Consider the following 18,020-nt stretch of genomic DNA (forward strand, 5'->3'; position numbering starts at 1 on the left):
TTGGAACACGTGAGGCAATACTGAACCTACGACTTATCTTAGAAGAAAGATTACGGAAATGCAAACCTACATTTCTAGCATTTGTAGACTTCGAGAAAGCTTTTGATAATGTTGACTGGAATACTCTCTTTCAAATTGTAAAGGTAGCAGGGGTAAAATACAGGGAGAGAAAGGCTATTTACAATTTGTACAGAAACCAGATGGCAGTTATAAGAGTCGAGGGGCATGAAAGGGAAGCAGTGGTTGGGAAAGGAGTGAGACAGGGTTGGAGCCTCTCCCCGATGTTATTGGGTGGTTGGTCGGTTGGTTTGGGGAAGGAGACCAGACAGCGTGGTCATCGGTCTCATCGGATTAGGGAAGGATTGGGAAGGAAGCCGGCCGTGCCCTTTCAGAGGAACCATCCCGGCATTTGCCTGGAGTGATTTAGGGAAATCACGGAAAACCTAAATCAGGATGGCCGGACGCGGGATTGAACCGTCGTCCTCCCGAATGCGAGTCCAGTGTCTAACCACTGCGCCACCCCGCTCGGTCCCGATGTTATTGAATCTGTATATTGAGCAAGCAGTAAAGGAAACAAAAGAAAAATTCGGAGTAGGTATTAAAATCCATGGAGAAGAAATAAAAAGTTTAAGGTTCGCCCGAAGACATTGTAATTCTGTCAGAGACAGCAACGGAGGTTATAAGATGAACACCAACAAAAATGAAACGAGGATAATGCAATGTAGTCGAATTAAGTCAGGTGATGCTGAGGGAATTAGATTAGGAAATGTGATACTTAAAGTAGTAAAGGAGTTTTGATATTTGGAAAACAAAATAACTGATGATGGTCGAAGTAGAGAGGATATAAAATGTAGACTGGCAATGGCAAGGAAAGCATTTCTGAAGAAGAGAAATTTGTTAACATCGAGTATAGATTTAAGTATCAGGAAGTCGTTTCTGAAAGTATTTGTATGGAGTGTAGCCATGTATGGAAGTGAAACATGGACGATAAATAGTTTAGACAAGAAGAGAATAGAAGCTTTCGAAATGTAGTGCTACAGAAGAATGCTGAAGATTAGATGGGTAGATCATATAACTAATGAGGAGGTATTGTATTGAATAGGATTGGGGAGAAGAGAAGTTTGTGGCACAACTTGACTAGAAGAAGGGATCGGTTGGTAGGACATGTTTTGAGGCATCAAGGCATCACCAATTTAGTATTGGAGGGCAGCGTGGAGGGTAAAAATCGTAGAGGGAGACCAAGAGATGAATACACTAAGCAGGTTCAGAAGGATGTAGACTGCAGTAGGTACTGGGAGATGAAGAAGCTTGCACAGGATAGAGTATCATGGAGAGCTGCATCAAACCAGTCTCAGGACTGAAGACCACAACAACAACAACAGTGTAATTTGAGTAATAAATTTCTCAGACCATGCATTTACAGCAGGTGGTGCATCATGGACTGTAGGATAACAGTAACAGAAAAGAATCAAAGGGTTTGAGACGTTGTGCTATAGAAGAATCTGGAAAATTAGGTGGGCTGATAAGATAAGGAACGAGGAGGTTCTCCGCAGAATCGGCAAAGAAAGAAACATAATAAGGAAAATAGGCGAAGAAAGAAACATACGGCAAACACTGGCAAGAAGAAGGGATGGGATGATTGGATATGTGTTAAGCGTTGAGAGAAAAACCTCCTTGGTTCTAGAGCGAACTGCAGAGCTTAATAAACTGTAGGGGAAGAAGAGAGTGGAATACATCCAGCAAAAAATTGAGGACGTAGAGTGCAAGTGCTAGTCTGAAGTGAAGAGGTTGATGCAGGAGAGGAATTCGCAGCAGGCTGCATCAAACCAATCAGAAGACTGATGAATAATAAAAACAAACCATCACGTATGGTGCTGCTGTCGTATGACGATGCTATCTAATCTCAGTCTCAAGAGGCCTTGGAGGCCCAATGGTACTGGCCGACCGCCGTGTCATTCTCAGCTCATAGTCGCCAGTGGACGTATATATGGCTGGCCGTTGTCAGTTTACGAGACGAGAGCCTCAATGTCTCAATAAAGCAGCTCCTCAACTGGCGTCAAGAGGGCTGAGTACAGCCCACTTGCCAACAGCGCTCGGCAGACCTGGACTGTAACCCATCCAAGTCCGAGCCAAGCCGGACAGCACTTAGCTTCGGTGATCTGATGGAATTGGTGCTACCACTGTGGCAAGGCTGTTGGCTATGTATGATGAAGACAAAGACTATTTAGCAATGTTCGTTCTCCTCGGAGGCTCCACACATAGATAGACCTATGGGAAGCTGCACTCAGAACCAGGACTCATCTGAGAAAGCAGCTTGATTCCACTCCTGTGTGCCTCTCTCTGCTTCCACGTCAAGGGAAGCCAAAAAAATTGTTGCCGCGATGACAGTCGACAGTGCACCACCTGACGTTGTCTTACAGTCCATATGTCTTGCTGGAAACAAGCCCACTTCCTGATCCAAGGTATGTGATGAGCCCATACAATTCCTCGTCTACAGGTGAACAGTATGCCTTCACTCTCTAGTGCTACTCACATGGGTTCGTTGAGAACCGGTATGGTGCAGAGTACAGATTTCCTGCACTAACGGATTCCACATTTGCATCACAGTCCTGAGGAACCAATTAATTCGAGCAGCAATATCCCAGAACAGTAAACTGCAGTTACAGTAGGTCACGAACTTACTGATGTCGAATGGCGACTCATGTTGGGGTACATTCTTACTTCTTAGACGAGGCATAAGACGATTTCTCAGAGACAACCCACATTAAAATACTGCATTGGTGTATAAAACTGAAGAACGAAAGTAACTTCCTCATGATGTGTCAATGCTAAGAAATATAGTTTGTTGAAACTTGGACCATACACAGAAAGAACTGCTATAGTATAATACAGAAGGTAACTGAAGGAAATACGCAATGAGACGAACAGATATGTCACTTTTATTCTAAAGACGATGACTGCACTGAAGACGCCGCGGTTTATGATGGTCCTGTGGACATTACAGGAGGTGGGACATACTGTGCAATGTGTTCATGAAAGCTGGCCACAAGCTTCTGAGGAGTTGTTGTGGCAGGGTGTCCCACTTCTCCACCAGTGCCGTCGACAGTTGCTGGAGGGTCGTTGCTGCACGTGGACATGCTGCAGTATATCTCCCGAACGCATGCCACACGTGCTCATTGGGATTCAAATCAGAGCAACTTGGAGGCCAGTCTATTCAGTCAACATCCTACCATTCCACCTGTGGTGTGCGATGCAATTTCACGTTGTCGTACATAAAAATGAAGTCAGGGCCGAATTCGCCACTGAAAATTATACATGTAGAGATGAAGTACAGTGTCACAGTAACGTTGACCAGTGATTGTACCTTGTTCAAAGATTTCCGTTGGTTCAAAGAGAATAGTTGGGTCTCATGCTCTTCGCGCATGAGAGCAAATATAATCTGTTTAGTATTTTCGGACGTACCTAATATGGCGAGACGGGGGAACACGTAAAGCACCCAGCAACATTGTCGATCATGCTCGCTTTGGTGGTCCACATATTGTGGTGTGGGGAGGCATAACGTCCCAAAGGAGTACTGACCTCCAACTGTTCGAACACGATACGGTAGACTCAGCGTTCAACGTTATTTTGACACCGCACTCCTTTCCCATGTGCCTCTTTTCAGGGGTCCATTTGGACCGGACTTCATTTTTATGGATGACGATTCGTGACCGCATTTAAGAGAGCACGTGGACGAGCCAATGGACAGGAGTGGACTGGTATGCCAGTTCCCCTGAAGGGAAAACCATCGAACATATCTGGGATGCGCTGGGGGACATGTTGTAGCATGTCCACACGCACCAGCGACCGTCCAGCACTTGTCAACGGCGGAGGAATGGAACGCCCTACCGCAACAACTCCCACCACCCTCGTGGCCAGCATGGGAGCACCGTGCAGAGGATACACTGTTGTCCGTGTTGATCACTCACCCTCTCAAGAACCACGTCCCATCTTTTGTAATGTCCAGGGGACCATCATGAATCACGGTGTCTCCAGTGTAATTCTTGTGTTTGAATGAAAACGTTCTTTCTGTTCGTCTCATAGCATATTTCTTACAGTCGTCCTTTGTACTGCTCTATAGCTCTTCTTTCTATGTACCGTACAAGTTTCATCGAGCTATGTCACTTGGCAATGACACATCATGCAAACTTTACTTTCTTTAACTTTTCCACGCCAGCGTCTTTCTGATGGAGAGTCCCGACTTGTAATCTACTCTTATACAGTATGATTTTGCTGAAGGGGGACAAACTGTTTAGATGGTAATGGGCAAGAAAGGTTTTATGGAAATATGACTGGAGTGGGGTTCCAAGGGAGGCATATCCACTTGAAGGTGGAGATAAAAGATCTTTGGCAAGCCAAGTTTCAATGATTGAAAGGCCACACGGGAACACATCATACAAATGGAAATGTTCTGTCAGTACTCGTGTTTTAGCTCTGCGCTCAAGAGGGCACTGAGTTCCAGCACCAACATGTAGTAGCCATATTACTCTTTGAACTACTGAAGGCACATCTTCCAGCAGGGAAGCAGTGCCACCTGTAGGAAGAGCAGACACGTCTCACCTATGAGGCGTTCTGGATTGATGACTGGTCCCACGTGGCAATCACCAATAATCCCCGCCCATACATTGAGACTGAACCAGTGCTGATGGTTTGCTGTCACCATAGTAGCATGGGGGTTATCTGTAGCCCACAGGCCGGTATGGTGAAGTTTGACAATATCGACCCTCGTAAAGACAGCCTCATCTGTGCATAGGATTAGACAGAAATCCCAGCGGCATGGTGGCCTCTGCGGTACATCGTCGCCACGGAGCCAGGTCCCTAGGTACTAAGGCCTGCACACCCCATAATGATACAGAGTGTCACCTGTCATGAGGAATGAATGTTCCACACAGCCGTCCGTCTCACGCCATGCCGGTGGTCTGTCTGCCTGGTCCTGACAAGGTCACTGATGTCTACTTTCGAGAGGATATGTCTCCCTTGGAACACACTTCAGGCAACATGTCCCGCAGTTTCACCCACTTAGTAAAATCACTCCGCATGTGGAATGCAGATGCTGTTACTCCTACCTTCTTTCTGCAGTTGCTGTGAAATGCTAAGCATTTGTACACTCCTGGAAATTGAAATAAGAACACCGTGAATTCATTGTCCCAGGAAGGGGAAACTTTATTGACACATTCCTGGGGTCAGATACATCACATGATCACACTGACAGAACCACAGGCACATAGACACAGGCAACAGAGCATGCACAATGTCGGCACTAGTACAGTGTATATCCACCTTTCGCAGCAATGCAGGCTGCTATTCTCCCATGGAGACGATCGTAGAGATGCTGGATGTAGTCCTGTGGAACGGCTTGCCATGCCATTTCCACCTGGCGCCTCAGTTGGACCAGCGTTCGTGCTGGACGTGCAGACCGCGTGAGACGACGCTTCATCCAGTCCCAAACATGCTCAATGGGGGACAGCTCCGGAGATCTTGCTGGCCAGGGTAGTTGACTTACACCTTCTAGAGCACGTTGGGTGGACGGGATACATGCGGACGTACATTGTCCTGTTGGAACAGCAAGTTCCCTTGCCGGTCTAGGAATGGTAGAACGATGGGTTCGATGACGGTTTGGATGTACCGTGCACTATTCAGTGTCCCCTCGACGATCACCAGTGGTGTACGGCCAGTGTAGGAGATCGCTGCCCACACCATGATGCCGGGTGTTGGCCCTGTGTGCCTCGGTCGTATGCAGTCCTGATTGTGGCGCTCACCTGCACGGCACCAAACACGCATACGACCATCATTGGCACCAAGGCAGAAGCGACTCTCATCGCTGAAGACGACACGTCTCCATTCGTCCCTCCATTCACGCCTGTCGCGACACCACTGGAGGCGGGCTGCACGATGTTGGGGCGTGAGCGGAAGACGGCCTAACGGTGTGCGGGACCGTAGTCCAGCTTCATGGAGACGGTTGCGAATGGTCCTCGCCGATACCCCAGGAGCAACAGTGTCCCTAATATGCTGGGAAGTGGCGGTGCGGTCCCCTACGGCACTGCGTAGGATCCTACGGTCTTGGCGTGCATCCGTGCGTCGCTGCGGTCCGGTCCCAGGTCGACGGGCACGTGCACCTTCCGCCGACCACTGGCGACAACATCGATGTACTGTGGAGACCTCACGCCCCACGTGTTGAGCAATTCGGCGGTACGTCCACCCGGCCTCCCGCATGCCCACTATACGCCCTCGCTCAAAGTCCGTCAACTGCACATACGGTTCACGTCCACGCTGTCGCGGCATGCTACCAGTGTTAAAGACTGGGATGGAGCTCCGTATGCCACGGCAAACTGGCTGACACTGACGGCGGCGGTGCACAAATGCTGCGCAGCTAGCGCCATTCGACGGCCAACACCGCGGTTCCTGGTGTGTCCGCTGTGCCGTGCGTGTGATCATTGCTTGTACAGCCCTCTCGCAGTGTCCGGAGCAAGTATGGTGGGTCTGACACACCGGTGTCAATGTGTTCTTTTTTCCATTTCCAGGAGTGTATATCGAAGTGTTTAGTAAACGTAACGCCATACTGACATTTGTTGCACGCCGCCTTCATGGTGCTGCAGTTTCAGTGGCTAGTAGCCCACAAGAAATCTCACCCTTAAGGGTATCACAATGTAAGTCGTGAATTTCTATCTTTGTAACAAATAGGATGTTTTTGAAAAATTAACTCGAGATTAAAAAGTTCTGCAGCCTGTTTGCTTACCTTCTTTGGAGCAGTAATTGTGAGGATGCCGTCTGAGGAGAGTTCTGTCCTCACTTTATCAGAATCCACGTTATCCGGCAACGGGTACTTGCGCTTCAGACTGCGTGAGATGTAGCCGTGCTCATCTTGACGCTCATCGTGCTCCGCCTCAACCACCACGTCGTTGCCAACCACCTTCACTTTCACATCCCCTTCCTTGAAATGTTTGACGTCCAAGGTAACCTTTAAGCAATTTGAATTAAGTAAACTCTGTCAGAAGAATGAAACAGGGAGCATGATGTCATTAACGTGTATGCTTTGTTTTAAACAAGACATTTTACAAATATTGAAGTAGGCTGAGAAAGAACAGGAAAAAAATACTGTGGAAGTTACTGAATGCCATGCATCAACGAACATACATTCTAATGAGGAAGACCTACACATTCAGGTGACGAAAGTCACGAGATACCGATAGACACATATACAGATGCCGGTAGTACCACGTACACCAGGAATAAGGAGACAGAGCATTGACAGAGCTGTTATTTGTACTCAGGCGATTCATGTGAAACGGTGTCCGACGTGATTATGTTCGTACGAAGGGAATTCATAGACTTTCGATGCAGAATGGTAGCTGGAGCTAGATGCATGGGACATTCCATTTCGGTACCCATTAGGGAATTCAATATTCCTAGATCCACAGTGTCAAGAGTGTGCCGAGAATACCAAATTTCAGGCATTACTCCAACCGTGCACAACGCAGTAGCCGATGTCCTTCACTTAACGACCGAGAGCAGTGGCCTTTGCGCACAGTTGTTGACAGATAAGCAACACTGCGTGAACTACATGCAGGAATCAATGTGGTACGTACGACGAACGTATCCTTTAGAACAGTGAGGCGAAATTTGGCGTTAATTGGATATGGCAGCTGATGACCGTCGTTAGTGCCTTTACTAACAGCATGACATCGCCTGTAGCACCTCTCCCAGGTTCGTGACTATATTGGTTGTCGCTAGTCAGTTGGAGAAACGTGCCCTGGGCAGATGAGTCCCGATTTCAGTTGCGGTTCGAGGTTGGCGAAACCCCACGAAGCCATGGACCAAACAGTCAACAAGGCACTGCACTAGCTGGAGGTGACTCCATAATGGTGTGGCTGTGTTTACATGGTATGGACTGCATCCTCTAGGCCAAGTGCAGCGATCGTTGTCTGGAAATGGTTATGTTCAACTGCCTGGAGACCATTTGCAGTCATTCACCAACTTCATTTTTCTGGATGACGTGGCAGAAGGAGGTGTTAAGAGGTATCTTATGACATGGTGTCAGGAAGTATCCTATGACTTTTGTCACCTCAGTATATGAGGAGCTGCAGAAACGCTAACTGACAGCAAATCCCACTACAGGATGATAATGGGAGATTTCAGTGTGACTGTAACGCCAAAACTAAACTACTGTTTTTCTGTGCGAAGCGTTGCATAAGATATTAGAAACGACAAAGATCATACCTTAGTGTAAGTTACCGAGGCGAATGATACGTAATTCCTAACAGGTTCTTCTAGAAAAAATTGGCAAGGATTAAACAGAAAAAGAAACGAAATCCAATGTATTTTTATAAATGCAAAGCTCATTATTGTCTATGTGCTACAGAATTAATTTATTTAGTCAATCGTTTTCGGCTTATATCGGCCATCATCAGACGTTAAATGACTACAGTCGTCAACTAAGGTGCAATATTCGTGAACTACATTGAAAGATGTTATTCATCAAGAGTGAGACACGAACACAGAGTAAATGTAATCTTTGACAATGCAGTCATAATTCAACTAAAAAGTTAAAACTTAAAACAGTAAAAAATGTATAACATTAACGCTGAACTCGAAAAACAGTCCTTATTCAGCGTGTTCGGAAATTCCCGTTACAAACTTCGTGACTTGTAGAGGCGAGTGATTGCATAATATTTTGAATAGAAACGCATGTCTGGAAACGTACCGTTTCCCTTCTGCGACGGTTTCATTTGAGATACGTAACTGGTCCACGCCTGCTTAGGTAAAGATAAAAGCATCAGAGCTGGTTGTCCTAGTATGCAATAGGGTGGATAGGATGTCGTCTACAAAGCAGAGTGTCACCTCGAGTCACTTAACGTCATCCTTCTTGCGAGGGCTGTTCAGTGCCCATGCGTCTCCGATACAGTGAACATACAGTAGATCGATATACTTTGTAATGTAGCAACTACATTACATAGTGTTGTATAAATATACCCACTCTATTTTGCATTTTTACACTACTAGCCATTAAAATTGCTACACCACGAACATGACGTGCTACAGACGCGAAATTTAACCGACAGGAAGAAGATGCTGTGATATGCAAATGATTAGTTTTTCAGAGCATTCACACGAGGTTGGCGCCGGTGGCGACACCTACAACGTGCTGACATGAGGAAATTTTGCAACCGATTACTCATACACAAACAGCAGTTGACCGGCGTTGCCTGGTAAAACGTTGTTTTGATGCCTCGTGTAAGGAGGAGAAATGCGTACCATCACGTTTCCGACTTTAATAACGGTCGGATTGTAGACTATCGCGATTGCGGTTTATCGTTTCGCGACATTGCTGCTCGCGTTGGTCGAGATCCTACGACTGTTAGCAGAATATGGAATCGGTGGGTTCAGGAGGGTAATACGGAACGCCGTGCTGGATCCCAACGGCCTCGTATCACTAGCAGTCGAGATGACAGGCATCTTATCCGCATGGCTGTAACGGATCGTGCAGCCACGTCTCGATCCCTGAGTCAACAGATGGGGACGTTTGCAAGACAACAACCATCTGCACGAACAGTTTGACGACATTTGCAGCAGCATGGTCCATTGGTTACACGTCTCGGTCACCTCTTGTTCGCATTGACAGCACTTTGAACAGTGGACGTTACATTTCAGATGTGTAACGACCCGTGGCTCTACCCTTCATTCGATCCCTGCGGAACCCTACATTTCAGCAGGACAATGCACGACCGCATACTGCAGGTCCTGTACGGGCCTTTCTGGATACAGAAAATGTTCGACTGCTGTCCTGGCCAGCACATTCTCCAGACCTCTCACCAATTGAAAACGTCTGGTCAATGGTGGCTGAGCAACTGGCTCGTCACAATACACCAGTCACTACTCTTGATGAACTGTGGTATCGTGTTGAAGCTGCATGGGCAGCTGTACCTGCACACGCCATCCAGGCTCTGTTTGACTCAATGCCTAGGCGTATCGAGGCCGTCATTACGGCCAGAGGTGGTTGTTCTAAGTACTGATTTCTCAGGATCTATGCACCCAAATTGCGTGAAAATGTAATCACATGTCAGTTCTAGTATAATATATTTGTCCAATGAATACCCGTTTATCATCTGCATTTCTTCTTCGTGTAGCAATTTTAATGGCTAGTAGTGTATTTAAAGGCTTCAACAGTAATTTTAATGATAATACTAACGCAAGGGCTTCGCCCAAATTTAAACCAAAGCAATTCACGCTTCCCCTAAGGCGACATTAATTAATACGTTTTCATTATTAATCAAAGTAAATGTAAATGTCAGTACGCAGAAGGCAATGGGCAGGCATACGTCGAGCGATCGGTATAGAGGGCTCTGAGTCATCTCGAGGAGAAAGGCGCACTGGTTGACGTGGCCGGATGTAGACGTGAGTGTCAGCTGGGCGGGAAAATGATAGGTTTCTAGTACCTTCTAGAACAATTTCAGCGCGATAATACCGTTCCAGTATCAGAAAGCGCGCCGCGCTTGATTGTGAGTACTGAGGGGAACACCAAGTCGCATCGTTCCTGAGCGTTCAGCAGCACGTTGAACTTGGCACGCTCAACGTTAAAGTTCGACAGCACGGTCCGTGTGATACCGGCCTAAGGCTGCAGCCTGCCGGAGCCGGTGCCTCTCCTAACCTTGAGTGGTGGGCGCCGTGCTGCCACCACCATCCTCAGAGGATAACTGAGCACGACATTTCTGTCTATTCTGGTGGGATATCAAAGGACGAGACACCAAGACATCACCCAACCAGCATGGGTGGGTCCATTGCTTTCAATCCAAAATTTAGTGCACCCAGTCGAACTGAGCCGCCCCGCTTGGTTGACGGGACACTGCTCCATCAGACTACCAACTTCTTCTTCGTTAAAGTGCGTTTTGAACCCCAAGAGTGCGAAGTTTCTGCAGCATTCCCCCGTTCATTCATTAAATAAGCTACATTCTCGGCTGTCGCATTGGCAACAGCAAGAAGTCGTCCCCTTTATATAGTATTTTAGAAAGTAAGGTGGTTGAGGGCTGTGAATTAAGATTCTGGGTCATTCTGCTCTGGGCCTCCTTGCTGGGTCATTCAGTCACTGCCTGACTGAGGGTCAGTCATCTCCTGGGCACTGTTTACTACTGAAGGGTGCCCGGTATGTCAATTTTAGGGAAATGTAAATATCACAATTGGGTCATAAGAGCAGCTCGTTAATTGATTACTTCGCCATGCAGCTTGCATTGCTTAAGTTAGTTATAATTTATGACATCTGTACCATTAACTCTATCTTGTTGCACCAGTCACCAGCATTACGACCAAAATTACTCACACAGCTATCTAACTTTTGGGACTGTCATTAGAGAATCAATCGAGATTATGGGGAGAGCAAGGGAACTGTGGCCAGTCATGATAGTGGATACATCCTTAGTAAGTCCTGGAAACCTGCACTAACGTTGTCAGTCTGATTAACAACAGGGAGGAGATATCCCACACCGAACCGATTTCATGGACAGGAGGGAGCAATAGCCAAGATGCCTCCTTGGGCGTGAAACGCCGTGTCTACGGGAGGAGGAGTGGGGAAAGGAGATGATGGATGTGCGCTCACTGCTCGGTGCCGGCCACACACAGCATGCCAGGTTGTAGGCAGGGATTTGGACGTAACGGGCCTGCGCCAGCTCCTAGGCAATCAGTTCATTAACCGACCTGATGATGGAAACGTTGAAACGTCCCCTTAAAAAAATTATGAATGACTGTGCTTAAACTGACACACAATATTTTTTTAGCGCAACGCAATCCGACTTTCAATAATCCCTACAAAACAATGGCCCTGACTAACAATAACCTATACCTTTCATGAATCACTTACCTCACAAAAATCTTCGTTACTCAAACTACTGCAATACAGCGTGCGCCAATACTGCCAGCTGAATAAAAGATTCTAACTACTGAAGGCACTAACTACTGATAGGCATAGTTAGCAAATGAAAGATTTTGATAGAGAACAAAAAATGTATTTACCTTAATAGTGTTCAAAAGTCATATATATATATACACTCCTGGAAATTGAAATAAGAACACCGTGAATTCATTGTCCCAGGAAGGGGAAACTTTATTGACACATTCCTGGGGTCAGATACATCACATGATCACACTGACAGAACCACAGGCACATAGACATAGGCAACAGAGCATGCACAATGTCGGCACTAGTACAGTGTATATCCACCTTTCGCAGCAATGCAGGCTGCTATTCTCCCATGGAGACGATCGTAGAGATGCTGGATGTAGTCCTGTGGAACGGCTTGCCATGCCATTTCCACCTGGCGCCTCAGTTGGACCAGCGTTCGTGCTGGACGTGCAGACCGCGTGAGACGACGCTTCATCCAGTCCCAAACATGCTCAATGGGGGACAGATCCGGAGATCTTGCTGGCCAGGGTAGTTAACTTACACCTTCTAGAGCACGTTGGGTGGCACGGGATACATGCGGACGTGCATTGTCCTGTTGGAACAGCAAGTTCCCTTGCCGGTCTAGGAATGGTAGAACGATGGGTTCGATGACGGTTTGGATGTACCGTGCACTATTCAGTGTCCCCTCGATGATCACCAGTAGTGTACGGCCAGTGTAGGAGATCGCTCCCCACACCATGATGCCGGGTGTTGGCCCTGTGTGCCTCGGTCGTATGCAGTCCTGATTGTGGCGCTCACCTGCACGGCGCCAAACACGCATACGACCATCATTGGCACCATGGCAGAAGCGACTCTCATCGCTGAAGACGACACGTCTCCATTCGTCCCTCCGTTCACGCCTGTCGCGACACCACTGGAGGCGGGCTGCACGATGTTGGGGCGTGAGCGGAAGATGGCCTAACGGTGTGCGGGACCGTAGCCCAGCTTCATGGAGACGGTTGCGAATGGTCCTCGCCGATACCCCAGGAGCAACAGTGTCCATAATTTGCTGGGAAGTGGCGGTGCGGTCCCCTACGGCACTGCGTAGGATCCTACGGTCTTGGCGTGCATCTGTGCGTCGCCGCGGTCCGGTCCCAGGTCGACGGGCACGTGCACCTTCCGCCGACCACTAGCGACCACATCGATGTACTGTGGAGACCTCACGCCCCACGTGTTGAGCAATTCGGCGGTACGTCCACCCGGCCTCCCGCATGCCCACTATATGTCCTCGCTCAAAGTCCGTCAACTGCACATACGGTTCACGTCCACGCTGTCGCGGCATGCTACCAGTGTTAAAGACTGCGATGGAGCTCCGTATGCCACGGCAAACTGGCTGACACTGACGGCGGCGGTGCACAAATGCTGCGCAGCGACGAGAATTTCCACTATATATATCTGAAGACTTGAAGCAAGGTGTAACTGTTGGTCTTAAAACGTCTCACAGCGGCTTACGATACAGTCTGGAGACACTGTCTTCTCTACAAACTCATTCATATAATCCCACTCTGAAAAACAATCTAACTTATTAACATCATGCTTGCCGGAAAGTCATTTCGAAACATACTGGGCAACAACATAAGCTCTTCAATGACGCTAAAAGATGGACTACCTCAGGAATATGTCCTCGCTCACTGCTCTTTAATCTATACCTATCCAATACGCTTGAAAGTAGACCTCTTAAGTTTGTGTATGCCGATGACTGGGTGCTGGCAGTGGGACACCGAAGTTTTGAAGAAACAGAAGCCATCTTAACGTCTGACCTGGTAATAACTGGAACATACATTCAGAGATGGAGACTGAAACCAAACCCCACCAAAATATAGACTGCTTGCTTTCATTCGTGCGATACAGTGGCGAATAAACAACTCCAAGTCCATTTTGGTGATTACTTCATCACATTCAGTTCCCAATATGTAGTCGTTTCATTGGACCGGACAATGTCCTACTCATCTGCAAAACACTGCAGCGAAGATAGGACCTACAGTTGAGCATAAGAAGATCCCTGACTGTTCATAGCACTGTTGCGAGTTTTCAACGGCGAAGCGCAAACGGCTGCAGGCGTAAACACGAAAACAATAACGGTCTACAGAGTTTTGACAACAGTGAGACATTGCCATAGAGATGTTTACAAAATCGTGTTATGCTACTGATTGAGCCAGGTGATTTAGCCAAGCGGTCTAGGGGCGCTGCAGTCATTGACTGTGCGGCTGGTCCCAGCGGAGGTTCGAGTCCTCCCTCGGGCATGGGTGTGTGTGTTTGTCCTTAGGGTAATTTAGGTTAAGTAGTGTGTAAGCTTAGGGACTGATGACCTTAGCAGTTAAGTCCCATAAGATTTCACACACATTTGAACATTTTTTTGAGCCAGGTGAGCGAAGCAGCCATGCCCAGTCATCTCCAACAATCAGGAATCAATTTACACTAGATATGAGCAAAATTGTTCTTTTCAGAGATCAGATCAGAACTGGTAACTCACTGGAATGAACTAGTTTTTTTTTCATGACCAACCACTCACTCACAAAACAAGTAAAAGGAAGGCACGTTAACTTTAATTCAGGTCACTAAACCTGTACTCTTATCTGGTTTGGTCCTATTTTGAAAAAACATATAAAGGGAAGTAATAAATTTCTGTTATGTCGCTATTAATTTTGAAATATAAAAGTTTTAAATATTGTTTGCTGAAAAATTCATAAATATTACAACAAAATCCTAAATATTTTTTATCAAGTGGAAAAATTTTAAGAATGAAGGCTGATTCTTGTAATATTTTGATACTTTTATTACAAATAATACAATATAAAAATTATAACTGTAATTAAAGTGTATCTGCAGTCATCATTTACAGTCAGTAACTACCATATATGTACCCAAAAAGGAAAAATTGATCAACGTTGTCATTTGTAAAGGAAATCTGACCCATTTTAATCGATGTGAGTCTGTTTCTCTCAGTGGATATTTGTCCTGCTTTTGAAAATATTCGTTCACAGGGCACAATGTTACTGTGAATCATAACACTATTAGAACCAACTGATACAGTGTTGGCCACAACAGTTTTCTTGTTTCCCACCAATTCAAGGGATCGCTGTTTCTTGGCAAATATCCCTCCACTAAATATTTGCCCAAGTCGACATTTGCCACGCTTTCCGCGTCGTAACTTGCTTGAAGCCGACCAATAGTTTCACCTAACTCCTCTCAGGTTGGAGCCTCAGGCGTTACGGTGGTAAATGTTGAGAAATGACCTGTGTTTTCTTGTTGAATAACCAACGCTTTCATTTCTGCAATAACCTTCATATAGCAATCTGGAAATGTTTTGTCTGCTGAAAATCCTTGCCGTTTGAATCGGAGGTCCAGTAACCTTGCCTGACCAATCAATTCGTTTCTGAAGATAACCACAAACAACTCTGATAACCCTTTAAGGAAATTATAAACCAACGGCTCTATTTCTTGAAGACATTCTTTATTTTTGTCTTTAAAAGATTTCAGTTGCCATTCCATTAATCTTGGTAAGATTTTCATTTTCGAATGTGAGACTGTTTTCTCTGAGGATACCTCTTTGGTTACCTCACCAAAAACTTTCAAAACCTATAAAGCCTGTTGCATTATCTCCCAGTCGGTATCTTTTAAGTTTAAGGTGACCGATTTTCCACCTAAATACTTATTTAAAGTAAATCTTTGCAACATTTCATAAGTAGATTTCCATCTGTTTGGAACACTTTGTTTCAGTGTGTCTGTCATTTTTTAAACTTTCTTGCATTTCAACAAGTTTGTTTAAAGCAGTTGGTCCGTCCTTAAAAACATTCTTTTGACTTCGTCAGTGGTTTTCTGTATGGACTTCTGAATTGCGTGTTGCACAGAGAGGTTAAAAGAATATGCGAAGCAAGGGATATGTGGAAGTTGAGAAGCGTGGCAGTTAATTTCATAATTGACGCATTTTCTGTTATTATGTAGCTGATTTTAAAATCGATATCGTATTTGGTGATAACAGACTTTACCCAGTTTGAGATGTTTTCTGCAATGCATCTCTCTTCTAATTGTGAGCACTGTAAAAGGTATGACTTAAGTTCACTATTCTCATCTATGAAATGTGCAGTGAGAACATAGAAACTAATGTTATTTACACTCGTCCACGCATCAGACTAAGGCAGACTACCTTTGCCATGGCCAAATGAGTTTTTATTTTAGCGAAATACTTATGATACATACTAGAAATTAGAGTGTTTGGTAACGTTTTTTGACTTGGTAAATTAAAATGTGGATAAAGCATATACATATTTTCTTAAATTCTTTATTTTATCGAAATACTGATGATATGTACTAAAAACTAGAGAGTTTGACAACGTTTTTCAACTTTGTAAATTAAAATTTGGGCGAAGCACATATGATTTTTCTTAAAATTCTGTGTCTTCAACTGCAGAGAAAGGATGCTAATCATTTTTAAAGGCACTGCATTTAATGCCACACTTTCAAGCAATGTGAGCGGCTTTATAGTTTTAAAACATTTACTTATTGGTTGTTGTTAATTAAAAGCTGTGGGAGCGAGGGCATCACAAAAGGAAATAAATCATGACTTAATCCAGAACCGGACGTCATTGATGGGCTGGTACAGCTTGTAATGGTTCCTTATTTACGTGATCATTACGGCACTCCAACCCCAGTTCTCGATACCAGTAATATCGTACTACGTTTCCGTGAAACAACAGACATATTTTTGTGGCAATATTCACATTTGGTTTTATTATTGTATAGGTACTCCGATGTATCGATATATTATAGTGATATGGTTTGTAGCCTTTCCCCGATGTCATTCAATTTGTATATTGAGCAAGCAGTGAAGGAAACAAAAGAAAAGTTCGGAGTAGGAATTAAAATCCATGGAGAAGAAATAAAAACTTTGAGGTTCGCCGATGACATTGTAATTCTGCCAGAGACAGCAAAGGACTTAGAAGAGCAGTTGAACGGAATGAACAGTGTTTTGAAAGGAGGGTATAAGATGAACATCAACAAAAGCAAAACGAGGATAATGGAATGTAGTCGAATTAAGTCGGGTGATGCTGAGGGAATTAGATTTGGAAATGAGATACTTAAAGTAGTAAAGGAGATTTGCTATTTGGGGAGCAAAATAACTTATGATGGTCGAAGTAGAGAGGATATAATATGTAGACTGGCAATGGCAAGGAAAGCATTTCTGAAGAAGAGAAATTTGTTAACATCGAGTATAGATTTAAGTATCAGGAAGTCGTTTCTGAAAGTATTTGTATGGAGTGTAGCCATGTATGGAAGTGAAACATGGACGGTAAATAGTTTGGACAAGAAGAGAATAGAAGCTTTCGAAATGTGGTGCTACAGAAGAATGCTAAAGATCAGATGGGTAGATCACATAACTAATGAGGAAGTATTGAATAGGATTGGGGAGAAGAGAAGTTTGTGGCACAACTTGACTAGAAGAAGGGATCGGTTGGTAGGACATGTTCTGAGATATCGAGGGATCACCAATTTAGTATTAGAGGGCAGCGTGGAGGGCAAAAATCGTATAGGGAGACCAAGAGATGAATACACTAAGCAGATTCAGAAGGATGTAGGCTGCAGTAGGTTCTGGGAGATGAAGAAGCTTGCACAGGATATAGTGGCATGGAGAGCTGCATCAAACCAGTCTCAGGGCTGAAGACCACAACAACAACAACAACAACAACATGGTTCTTGTGTGTATTCATTTCTGTGAGACTGTCATAATCTTTGACTTACTTGTAACCGTTTTGGCGCGAATGCGCACAGAGCAGTCTTTGTATCACTTTGCAGAAGTTAAGTTGTTATTTCGCTTTGTAAAATAACAGTCAAGTCTTGTGTTTTCTTGATGATGTGACAATTAAGAAGATGTATATGTGAATTTACAAGAAGTTTAATAAAAATGTGGATCGTGAAAACCAAGTCAAAAGTTATTTCTACCATATCATTGTTCTGATCTGGGATTGTTTGATCATTAAGAATTTCGTGAAAAACGCATTTGTTAGGTCTTTAAATATTGCTGAAATACAGATCTGGACCTTCTAGCAGTCAA

General features: G+C 45.1%; 1 protein-coding gene across 1 annotated transcript in view; it reads right to left on the reverse strand.

Annotated features, from left to right (window-relative positions):
• Window positions 1-18,020, reverse strand: part of LOC124712072 (alpha-crystallin B chain-like) — a 54,802-nt gene that overhangs the window by 24,119 nt on the left and 12,663 nt on the right. The window contains exon 2 of the mRNA XM_047242367.1: window positions 6,776-6,997. Within this exon, the coding sequence (XP_047098323.1) occupies window positions 6,776-6,997 (222 nt within the window). The remainder of the gene's footprint in view (window positions 1-6,775; window positions 6,998-18,020) is intronic.

Source organism: Schistocerca piceifrons, chromosome 8 (genome assembly GCF_021461385.2).
Source record: "Schistocerca piceifrons isolate TAMUIC-IGC-003096 chromosome 8, iqSchPice1.1, whole genome shotgun sequence".
Taxonomy (NCBI): Eukaryota; Metazoa; Arthropoda; class Insecta; order Orthoptera; family Acrididae; genus Schistocerca; species Schistocerca piceifrons.